The sequence below is a fragment of the Fulmarus glacialis genome, unplaced genomic scaffold (genome assembly GCF_000690835.1).
Source record: "Fulmarus glacialis isolate BGI_N327 unplaced genomic scaffold, ASM69083v1 scaffold6838, whole genome shotgun sequence".
Taxonomy (NCBI): Eukaryota; Metazoa; Chordata; class Aves; order Procellariiformes; family Procellariidae; genus Fulmarus; species Fulmarus glacialis.
Window position 1 is genome coordinate 23,949 of NW_009228841.1, and position 11,634 is coordinate 35,582.

The 11,634-nt window shown below is 44.2% G+C and overlaps 1 protein-coding gene across 1 annotated transcript in view; it reads left to right on the forward strand.

Moving 5' to 3' along the window:
- The window catches only part of LOC104081031 (cadherin EGF LAG seven-pass G-type receptor 1-like), a gene marked incomplete at its 5' end in the record, with an annotated part of 73,437 nt that overhangs the window by 22,435 nt on the left and 39,368 nt on the right, over positions 1–11,634 (forward strand). Inside the window, 6 exon segments of the mRNA XM_009583615.1 lie at positions 2,418–2,575; positions 3,732–3,895; positions 5,348–5,473; positions 10,398–10,564; positions 11,026–11,211; positions 11,546–11,629. Of these exon segments, the coding sequence (XP_009581910.1) occupies positions 2,418–2,575; positions 3,732–3,895; positions 5,348–5,473; positions 10,398–10,564; positions 11,026–11,211; positions 11,546–11,629 (885 nt within the window).

Here is an 11,634-nt window from a genome sequence, read left to right on the forward strand (position 1 = left end):
TAGAGAAACACTTTGCAATTTCTATGTTAAATAAAAATAGGGGGAAAAAAATCAATTTGCCACTGCAGCTAGTTGACTGTGAAGGAGCAGCTGCAAACTGCTGAGTCTCATCAGGTTGCAATCTTGATTAACATTGGGCAGATCCCCCCTGCTGCGAGAATAAATACTCTGCCTTTGTCAAGGCTCCCATGTAAGAAACAATAGGTTATTTCAGTGAAGCACAAGAACGTAAATGTCAATCGAATCATTCCTCCGAATGAATAGAAGTAGCACCCAGAATGTAAACATTTTAATTTTGGAAGGGAAGGTCTGCTTGTCAGTTGGTTAATTTTCTATGTATTTTTTTGTTTACTTTGAAAAGCTGCTCACTAACATTGCCATCATTGCATACAATAATATTTTCAAGCACTGCAAATATGTATGCTTCCTGTCTTTCCAAGCTAGGCAGTGGCAAAGTCCAGGGAGTATCGGAAGAAATAAAATCTGCCTTAATATCACTCAAGCGAGGTCAAAACCTTATACTGTATAACTGCCAAACTATGTGATCACATTAGTTCTTAGTAGAGGAAATGGAAAATACTTTCCAACTGGAATTGATACCAGGAAACATCCTTTAAAAATGTTTTTTAAACATTGGGATAATTACCCGTAGAAATAAATCTGTATCTCTTTACACACGATGAAAGTGACTTTAGGTATTTTAACGAATTTATGTGTGTACAAGCGAAACAGAAAGAATAGGCATTTATCCCCTTTCTGCTTCCTTGTTTGCAGTACACAGTTGAGCAATATACGTTTCAAAGCGAGTGTACAGCAAACTACAGCATGATGCCCAGCCATCCTCCGTTTTCGTGTGGTTACTATTGTTGATCAACACATCATAAAAGTGTCTCTTGGCTTCCAGTTGTGCAGCGTGTCTGGGTCAGATCCTGGTGACTTCACTCCTGTGAGGTGTCCCTTTGCCTGTAGGGGAATGGCAGCACAACCAGGGGAGTTCAGCTCATTGCTTCTCTTGTACCCATAAAGTCCTCAGAGATCCTGCACCAGTGGTAAATTAGGAGGACTCTGTAGCTCTCTACGAACACTAAGTGTGGAAAACGATTTTCTTACAGAATTCACTAGTTCTTCACTGAGGCTGATACGCTGCTGTTTATACATGCGCCCTTTTTTAACAGTCACGATGCATTTCTCCACTGGAGGAATCTGTCTCTTGAGTTTCTGTGTAGCAGATATGGTCCCCTGTCAGTCACGCTGGGTTACATCTTGTCAGTTGGGAAATTAATGGAGATGGAGGATGTGTTTGTGGTGGAGGCACAGAAGTTTGGTGTTTGGGGTTGGATTCCCAGTGGTCCTGTAGGCTTTCCTGCCTGTTGAGATCACTGAATTTCCCCAGTTGTCAGTAGTTGCTGAAGTGGGTAGGACAACACCTGCCAGCAGAGTGATTAGCAGAGCGAGCCAGTAACCGTGGAGGTGTGAAGCTGAATGTGTTAACTCCAGTTTTGTGGCCCATGTTCACCAGCGCACTTTGTGGGTGGGTGGTTAGGAGTTTCCTGCTGCCTGGGTGAAGCTGGAGATCAGGACAAGCCGGAGCATTTATTGCCACTCTAAAACACACTTTCTTCCCATCTTCCGTGCACCACGCACACTGTCGGTCTGCGTGCCTGGACCAAAGTGGCTGTGTGAGGAAGCTCAGATCCATCCCTTATTTTTGATCGTCCAGCTCTGTGGGTTGATGATCTCTGTTTTCCTGTGACTAGAAACCGGGGGGGCTTCTCAGCCAGTTCAGCCACAGGCAGTGGGTTTCCATGCCCTCTGTTTTGTAGCTGGGAGGCACTCCCAGCAGGCACAAGCAGTCTTCATCTAAGCTCCCTCCCGGTCATCGGACAACCTTTTGCTACAGCCTTTATAGGAACATGCACTCGGTTTGTGGTGGCCCTGACAGAGTACCCCTATCAGGGAAATTTTGATTTAAGCCTTTAGCCTCACTTGTGATATTGTATCATTTTATGTTTTTCTGTCTTTGGGCAGAAACAATGTTAAAATTCAAGTGACTTCATTCACTTGAATGGTGAAAAGTTACAAAATGAGCAGAATTTATGGGAGGTTGCTGTGTAGAAGTAAGAAAATGCCTCTTGGAAGTGATTTGGGCCGAAGTGGTTCGGCAGTGGAAAAGACCAAAGCCACTTCTGACCATGCTGTGTATCACACTGAGCATGTATGGACCCTCTTTAAAATCATCCATTGGGTTTTTTTCTTGCCTAGATGTCATAGGTCAACTTAACTTCTGCTATTTTATTTACACATCCTATTTTAGTTCCCTTTGGGGAATAAGAAGTATGTTGTTGAGCTGGCTGAACCAGCATTTAAATCCCATGTGTATGTAGCACTGTATGACATGTGGCATTTATTTCTTGAAGCCCAACATTGGGCGATTAGGAATTCCTCATGGGCCTTCAGGAGAGAAGGTGGCAGTGGTGACCGTGGACGACTGTGACACGGCAGTGGCTGTGCGCTTCGGGAGCCTTATTGGAAACTACACCTGCGCTGCCCAGGGGACTCAGACCGGCTCAAAGAAGTAAGGATTCCCTATATTTGCATTTTCCACTCATTCTCTTCTTCCAGGGGAGGGTCAACAGTATGTGGTTAACCACTAAGCAAATTAAGTTGGAAAAGCAGATATGATTTAACAAGAAAAAGTAAAAAGATTTAGTTTGGTAGATGGAATTTGTTGGAGGCTACTGCAAGTGTCAGTACCCTGGGAGGAATGCACAGAGTTTTGTGTAGATACACAAAATGTGTATTTGGGCACATGTAGACATGTGCCCAAATTACTTGTAAAATGCAAAAAAAAAGGTCAGTGTGGATGGCCCCCAAAAAGCATCTATTCAGTATGCAAATGTAGAGAGAAGGGCAAATAAAATGCTAGACTTTATTAATGAGGGGGGTGGCTGAAGAGCTTATTACTTCCATCATTTAAGTTAAGTCCTATCTTAAAAGGAGATAGAAATAAAGGAGGTACAGAAAAGGCCATTGAAAAATCATAAGGTATTAAAAAAAAACTTTCCTGTGAGGAAAGACCAAAAAGATTTGTACTGTTGGGTTTAAAGAGGAGATGGACAGCAAGCAACATAGCAGGGATATAAAATAATGAGTTATAGCAGAAAGACTATTGAGATGCACATGCTGCTCTAAAATCCCAAGACAAGGAGGGACTATAAAAATTAGGGCTAATTCAAACTGACCAAATGATATACTTGTCACACAGTGTGGAGTCACTCAGTGGAACCTGCCTCCACCAAATGTTATTAAGATTAAGATCTTCAGAGGATTTAAAAAGGGTAGGCACTGTATAATAATTAAGTCATTATATCAAAATCTACAGCATCTCAGCCCTTGTGCTGAGGAGCATAAGCCAGCCCCTGGGTGACTGGAGTCAGAAAGAAGTGTCCTGCGCCTGCACATTTTTCCATAATTTTAATTTTCTTTTTCATATTGGCCACTGTTAGGGACAGGTGAATGGATTCTGTATGCATATGACAGCTCCTAAGTTAAAAGTTACGGTGTTTCTGGAAGGTCCTTTGATTACAAGCTCTGGAAGTGCTGATGTAGCAGGGAGAAGTGCACGGCAACACGGGTTAACTAAACAGCTAAAATGTGCTTGTGGAAGCAGTAATATACAGAACAAAACAAACTATATGCAAGAAATTATGAGCATTTCTTTGTTTCTTCAGATCTTTGGACCTAACTGGCCCTCTCCTCCTTGGCGGTGTCCCAAACTTGCCTGAAGATTTCCCAGTGCACAACAGACAGTTTATCGGCTGCATGAGGAACCTCTCTATCGACAGCAAGCCGATTGACATGGCTAGTTTCATCGCCAATAACGGCACTCTGCCAGGTACGAGCAACTACCGCCTCAAAAGTCAACAGGAGAAAGCTCTCTGCTGTAGCTGTGTGTGTAACAGGGCTTAGGATGTTGAAGGGGCTGGCACTGGGAGGAACCCCAGGAAGGGGAAGGGGACAGAGAGGTCTGAAACAGCCCCTGTCCCCCTGTTAGTGCCACTGAGCGCAAAGCATTTGCCCTGGACCATGTGTTAGGGGCTCAATGTGCTTCTGGGCATTGCGCTGCCACCACGTCACCGGCACAGCTGCATCCAGACCTGCCTGATGCACCTCGTTTGTTTGAGCAAGGTGCAGTCTGCGCCCGTGCTAGGGACACACACAACAGCCCGTGGCACAGCACACACTTACAGGATTACGTGGCACGCAGAAAAGGACCAGGCTTGTTTAGACCTTCTGCTTTGCTACAAATTTCACCCAGGAATTTACTCCTAAATGAACTTTTCCTCTTTTTTTTTTTCCTAATTACCTTTTAAATGTCACTTTGGTCTGAAAGCCATGGAGTTAGTTCATCAAAAAGACAACATTTTTAATGACTTTTTCATAAATTATGTTTGTTCTGTAAATCAAATTCTGCAGTCCTCCAAATCTGAAACCTGCTTCATGAAGCAGCCTGTTGGAGTTTCTGATTTGGTTTCCAGTCCCTGGATCCCTGATCAGGATTAGTTCTGGTGTACAAAATGTTGTCATCATCGTAAAACTGGCTCCTACACGCAAGAGTGGCGAGTTCCTTCCTTTCACCCTGCTGAAGGTCTGTGTAAGAGCTAAATTGCAGTTCTTAGGTATGTTGCATTGATCATGGATTAAGAAGGGAGTAGTAGCATAACCTTCAGATTGCTATTTTGTCTTGGAGCCCTTTTTTAAGAGTTATGTCTCTAATATTAGTTAAACACAAGTTTTTATCTTTTGGAAATACCCATCAGGAGGGACATGAAGTGTTTTCTTTGGATTTTTTTTTCCTCATTTGGAAACGTGTTTCCGTATAGTTTAAAACAATGATGTATAGTAGTGTTACTCCACTGTGTAACACCGCACATTGGCTTTCCCTGGTTAGCGTCTCAGTTAGATGACAGTAAGTTGCAAACAGTGGTTCTGAGTCACGGCACCAGTCGATCTGCCCGTCTCCAGCAGTGGATGCCAGGGGAAGAGTATAAAAACAGGACAAGCATGCAGTGATATTTCACCAAAATTTTCTCTTAGTCCCCAGAGATTTACAGCTCAGTGACTGCATTTAATAGCCTTTGATAGGTGTGTCTTGATGAATTTGACACTTGCTCAGCTCACGTAAACTTTCGCCATCCACATTTTGCTTCACTGACTTCCAGGATATTAAAAAAAAACCCCAACCTATAATGGTCATGTCTTCTTTTTACATAAAAACTCAGATACAATAATTCAGAGCCTTTTTCTTGTTAAAACCATGCAAAGTAACTGTTCTGCTGAATTTCAGGCTGTGCAGCACAGTGGAACTATTGCGAAACCAACTGGTGCCAGAACGGAGGCACATGCGTCAACAAGTGGAACACGTACATCTGTGAGTGCCCCGTACGCTATGGAGGGAAAAACTGCGAGCAAGGTAGGGAGCAAAGACCTCTTCATGCATAATCATGTGTGCAGGTTTCATTACCCATCGTTAACATCTCGTAGCATGTATGTCAAACTGTGATGCTTAAAGGGATAGGTAACAGAAGATTGCAATTAAGACGAAAAATCACCCACTGTCTGTTTGAAATAATTTTAGAGATTGCCTATATAATAAATATGATAGCTGACATACTGTCATGAATAACAGCAGCTTTCATTGATTTACTTAAATAAGCAAAGTAGTTCCACAGAACTTGGAAGTATTTAGTAATTTGTTTATAGTAAAAATGCCTGATCCTAAGCCCCTTTAAATCAGTGGAAAGAATCCCGCTGACTTTATTGGGCTTTGACTCAAACCAGGGATGAATGTGCAGTTTTAATCACCACTTTCTTGGCAAGAAGTCAGTCGCTGCTGAGTACGAGCACTTTCAGTTTTATTGGGTTTTTCTTTGATTGAACACAATGTGCGTATATGTGTAAAACCTCATTAATAAAGGATGAGGAAGGAGCAGCAGGTGTATTTTATAGGGTGTGAAGAACTTGCAGTTAGTTTCTTCCCAAGGAAGCGAGGAGTTGTCTGCGTTAGGGGTCCTGTGGGGTCGGTGCAGCAGTGGGCTGCCTGCTGTAAGGTGGCACGTCCATGTCTGGTGGAGGGTTGCTCATTTGGAGTCTTCCTGGAGGCTTCCAGGAAAGAAAACATGCTTAAACTAGGCACGGCTCTCCTAGCAACAGAAGGCCAAATTCTGGCCTCTGATGCCGATGTGGTAGGTCTTCGTTTCTGTTATGCCCCCGTGACACTTAGCCCAGAATAGTTTGCAGTGTGATCAAGGATTTTGTTCTTTTGATGTATATCTACCCCAAATCAGACATTCTTGATTACTCTCAGCAGGGCATGGACCCTGGAATAGCAGATCTCCAAGCTGAGGTGCACACACCACAGTGATTTGCAAACCACTTTAGCATAGTATGCCTCAGCCTGGGCCAGATCTAGGTGGTAGCAACTGCTCTCCCCTTGCCTGAGAAGCAGCAGCTTAGGAGGAGAGAACACATAGTTAAGTTTCTGGCTTGCAAATAAGGGTCATCAGAGTGAGGGATGGGGGAAAGGATGATGGCAGCCTCTTCCTATGTCCCACCTCATGCAGAGCCCAGAGCTGCTATTACTGCCCTTAGCGAGGTACCTGCTTTCTAGAGCAGCTCCTCAAATATTTTGAGCTCTCCAGGTTTGTATGAAGACCTAATTTTTCCATGTGTCTCATGTCAAGTGTCTTTGTCAGTGAAGTTCTGGTGTTTTCTTCATGATAGGCTGGTCTCTGTGGTACAAACCCACGCTGATGTCTCCTGAGAGACTGCCAGGGCCCAACTCTGGTGTGACCTGTACTGGGGTAAATGGGGAGTAGTGCTATCACATACAAAGACTATCTTTCCCTCTGTCTTTAACTCAATTTTGAAATGGAATTTCAAAATTTGATCAAATGTGTGGTTTTTTCATCATTTTCTTATCCCAAACTCAAGACCAAAACATGAAGTTTGGGATTTAGAAAATCACCTCGGAACTGCTCTGTAGCCATCACTGGGAACTCATTTTAAGTTCAGGTAATACAGACGACGACAATCACAGCATCACTGTTCCCCCCAGTCTCTTCTGCCTCCAGTGCTGTGCATTCATTTGTCATTCGGTAACCCCGTGTTCTTGCTGATGCCTCAATTTGTGTGGGTTTTTTATAGTTTGAGGGCATCAGGCTGCTTGCTTCTTTGATGATATTTGTGGGGTAAAATGTCCCTAAGGAAAAATTGCAAGCCAAGAAAGAAATGAATTTTTCTGAGATGTGATTGAAGATTTCAGGAGCCTGAAGTTAAAGTCAGGAGGAATCACTGATATACGATACTCCTGGCTTTCAGGTTGCTCATTTGATTGCTCAGATATGATCCTAACAGCATTAGCTATTATTAGGCAGCTATTTCTTAAAAACTCTTAGCTAGAATATTTGCATTCTTGTGTAGGGGTGATTGGCTGATGCATTTCGTCATTCCCTTTGGCAGTGCTGGATCTGCTTCAGGTTCACAGACAACAATGGCTTTGGCAAGTTAAGAATTCAACTTTTTCAGTTGCCCATCTTCAAAAGTTCTGGGATCTGGTCTGCACTAGTGTGTTTTACCTTCACCACCCGCCTTGGACCTGCTGACTCACCTTTTGGCAGCTCCCATCTCCCTCTGCTGACATATAGAAGGGAGATAAAATTAGGGAAAAATGAGTTTCACCTTTGTTGTAGTTTCTTTTAAAAATTGAGATATTGTAAATGCCATGAAGATCTAGCCTCTTTGCCCGACGCGCTCTCGGATGGCTAATGTCATTGCTCTAGCCTTGGGCTGAACACCACAGGTTTGCACCAAAACATAAGCTGTCAGATGTCCTACACCCAAACTGCAGGTGACATCCTGATGTTGGCAGTGTGTTTCCCCAGGCCCTCTGTCTCCACAGTGAATAACCCTCACATCTTTCTGATGGCCTTTTAAATGTAGGAGTCTCTTAAAAGTGTATGTGGATACACAGGCAGCGCTTCAAAGTGACAAACCCTGAGAAAACAATTAGTTTGCATCACTGCATCACCGATGGCAGGGAGATGCTGTGCTTGGAAGCACGTGCGCTTGCCTCTGTGGTGATAGGAGTGGTCAGGTCCCATCTGGGTACATTGGATGTGGCCACCAGGCGCTGCATGGAGACCCCCGGTCCCAGGCATAGGGAAGGGCTGAGGGGAGGACGGAGGTCAGAGGGGGTTGACAGATGGGGATTTCTGGTTTACTAGCAGGAGAAGGCGCACCTTGGCCCCGGGGAAGGGAGGGGAGTTGGGAGGAGGTGTGGGAAGGGAATGGTATTTGCAAGCACCGAAAGTCACCACTGGTGAGAAAAGGAAGAAGGTGGCTAATTGCCATGCCAGTCCAGTTCTCCCAGGAACTGAGCTGAAACGCTTGCAAACTGCATTCCCAGCCTGCAGCAGGTGGGAAGCCCGCAAGGTTTGCATCCTGACTCCACTCTCCAGAGGCAGGCAGACTTAAAAACCTCAGCAACAGTCTAGAAAACCACTAGCAAAGAAGTTGGAAGTTGAGGCAGGGTAGAGGAGGAAGGAGAGGGCTGACTTTGGCACGCATGGAGCAGAAGGAGGAAATGATTGTGCTCAACACTGATGTCCCAGTTACTTTTACATCAGTGTGGTGCAGTGCAGGCTGATGGATCATGCCCTGGCCCAGACAGCCAGAGCTCGAGCACCAGATTCAAGTTTTAAGCAAGCTGGGGACATCCGTGTCTAGTGGCAAACCGATTTAAATTGCTGTCCGCGTTTCAAGAGCACACTAAGCTTCAGTTGTTCCACCATATGCCCGCACTAGCATTCGTGGAAGACTGAGTGTGACTGCAAAGGGGAGATCACAGCCTGGAGCAGGGTGGGAGAGGGGCTGCCCTTTGGAGCTGCCTGCACTTACCCTGGGGTGGGGTGGTCGGGTAACCACACCTTAGAGAAGGGCAAGTCAAGTTACACCTCTGGCTTGGCTAGTGGTAGTCCACTAGTCACTAACATCTTGTTTCTCACAAATAGGGAGCCAAAGGGCTTGCAGACAGCACTTTCCTCCAACCCCTGTGCTCTCCCACACAAGGCCTTTCCCCTTATAGAGACCGGCAAGGCAGAGATATCAGAACTTGGGGTTTGGGGTTTTTTTTCTCCAAAAAATGCAACTTCATATCAACCTGACTCCATCTTCTGCAATGATGTTGTCCCTCTACCTTTTCCTAAGGACTTGCCATTTTAAAGTAACATGTACACATTTGTATATACGTGATGTCTTTTACTACAAGAAAATCCAGAAGAGTCAGCAGATATGGTAGTGTGGAGCAGAAGAGGAAGGAGACTTAACCCCTGTCATCTCATTGACCATCCACATGAGCTCGGTGCATCACAAGATACAATGCTGGGTGCCAATCCGTGGTGGTTGTACCCAGTCTCTAAGGCTTGCTTACACTTGCAAAAAGGTGCCATGAATTTCACCACCATGTCCGTGAGTGGGGACATCAGGCAGGGGCTGACTGCAGATCCCGCTACAAGGTGCCACGCGTGGTGGAGGTGCCATATGAGGTGCTGAAAATAGCACAGAGCTCCTACAGCTTAATTTGTGCTTCTAATCAGTGAGATCAACTAATTCATGGTACTGTAGCTCCTGTTACCTGAGGTAACTACTTTAAAAGTCCAAAGGGTGAGTGTTCCCCTGTTTTCCATGAGCAGAGTGCTTTCCATTGAAGGCTGTCATTGGTGTCTCGTTGGGGGAGCTGTGTTCGTGCAAGGTTAGAGAGGAGGGCAACTCTTCAGCTGCCACCTCAAGATATTTAAGGCAGATAATTTAGGCAATTCCACACAAACTTTCTCCCTGTGAAAAGGCTGCATAGCTGAGACAGCTGAATAATCTGGCCCTGGAGTACTTATAATTAATTAATATTTCCTGTTGCCTCCCAGCCTTTTCCTCTGTGTTTAATCTGTTAATTAGAAGCAGGTAATCAAGGATATGTTGAAAACATCGGCAGCAAGTGTTGCCCTCATACTTCCTGTTCTGCCCACCCACTCATCAGCAGAACTGTATCAGTAGAGATCCTGAGCTCACCTTTCTAAGAACATCTCTCACCTGTGTAATGCCATAGCAGTGTAGAGGTGCTGCCTTTGAGTGCAGGCACCAAAACAAGGTGCCTACCCCACAACAAGGGTAGGTCGTGAATTTACAGTATTATCAGCTGCTTCATAGTAACTCCCCTAGACTGGCTCTTACTCCATGGTAGATTAAAAATAGCTCAATGGAAGAGGGACTAGAGGGACTTGTCTTCTTAACCTTTGTCCTAAAGGATATGAACTGTTTCTCTCCTGTCTTTTGATTTCCAGCAATGCCTTCTCCTCAGCGTTTCAGTGGTGAAAGCATTATCATTTGGAGTGACCTTGACATTACCATCTCTGTGCCGTGGTACATTGGGCTGATGTTCAGAACCCGGAAAGTCAATGGCATGTTAATGCAAGCCAATGCTGGGGCTGCGTCCAAGATCAACATTCAGGTAAAAATGTGGCTGCCTTTGGTTAGAAAAGAATTAAGAAATTCTCCCCCGTCAGTGGATATGGCCACATGAACTACATAGCTTCGTCCACCTAGCTAAATGCACGTCAATAAATACAAATGATTTCTTCAGCCTTTTACAAAGATCAAAAGATCAATGATCAAAAGTTCATTGTAAAATTCAGATTCATTGGTTTAAGATTATTTTTTTAAACAGAGGTAGTAGTGTGCATTAATATAGATGCAAAAAATGTGTCTCTTGATTGTTTGGGGTTTTTTTTGTCAGTAGGGTAAGTTAGAGTCTGAATGTCCAAAGTTATATGAGCAATTATTGCAAGTGTTCCCTTCTTTACTGTTTGGGCTTTTTTCCCTTTTGGGTTGCATTGTTTCTTGCTCTCTGCCCCCTTCTGCATCAAATACAAATATGTATCAAAAAATAGACATGGTTTTTTTCTTCAACAGATACTGAACAACTACGTGCAGTTTGAAGTGTACAGTGGCCTGAGCCAGGTTGCTAGTTTGAAGATGAGCCAGTCGCGAGTCAGTGATGGGGAATGGCATCATTTATTAATAGAGCTGAAGAGTGCTAAAGATGGTAAAGACATCAAGTACCTCGCTGTCATGTCCTTGGACTACGGGATGTACCAGGTAAGGCAGCATCATAACTTTGCCACTAAGCACTACAGAAATGTTTTCAGGAGAAAGTAGGATGAAGCATTGTGGACGAATACTTATGATGTGAGCCATGTTCTGCAGTGATTTGTGCCTAATGAAGTTATATTAATTTATTAAGCCTAATGATAAGATATCTTATGAATAAGTCTGTAAAAAGCCACATTCAGATGTCTAGCTCCTCATTGCTTTGATATTTTTTTCTGTAATCTACTGTCAGCTACTGCTTGACTCCATCACTACAGAAAGCAGGCTGTCTGTGTCACAAAGGATGATAGTGCTTCTTATCGACTGTCCTTTTCCTCAACAGAGCACTGTGCAGATTGGAAATCAACTACCTGGACTGAAAATGAAAAGCATCATTGTGGGCGGTGTCTCTGGAGACCAAATCTCTGTTCA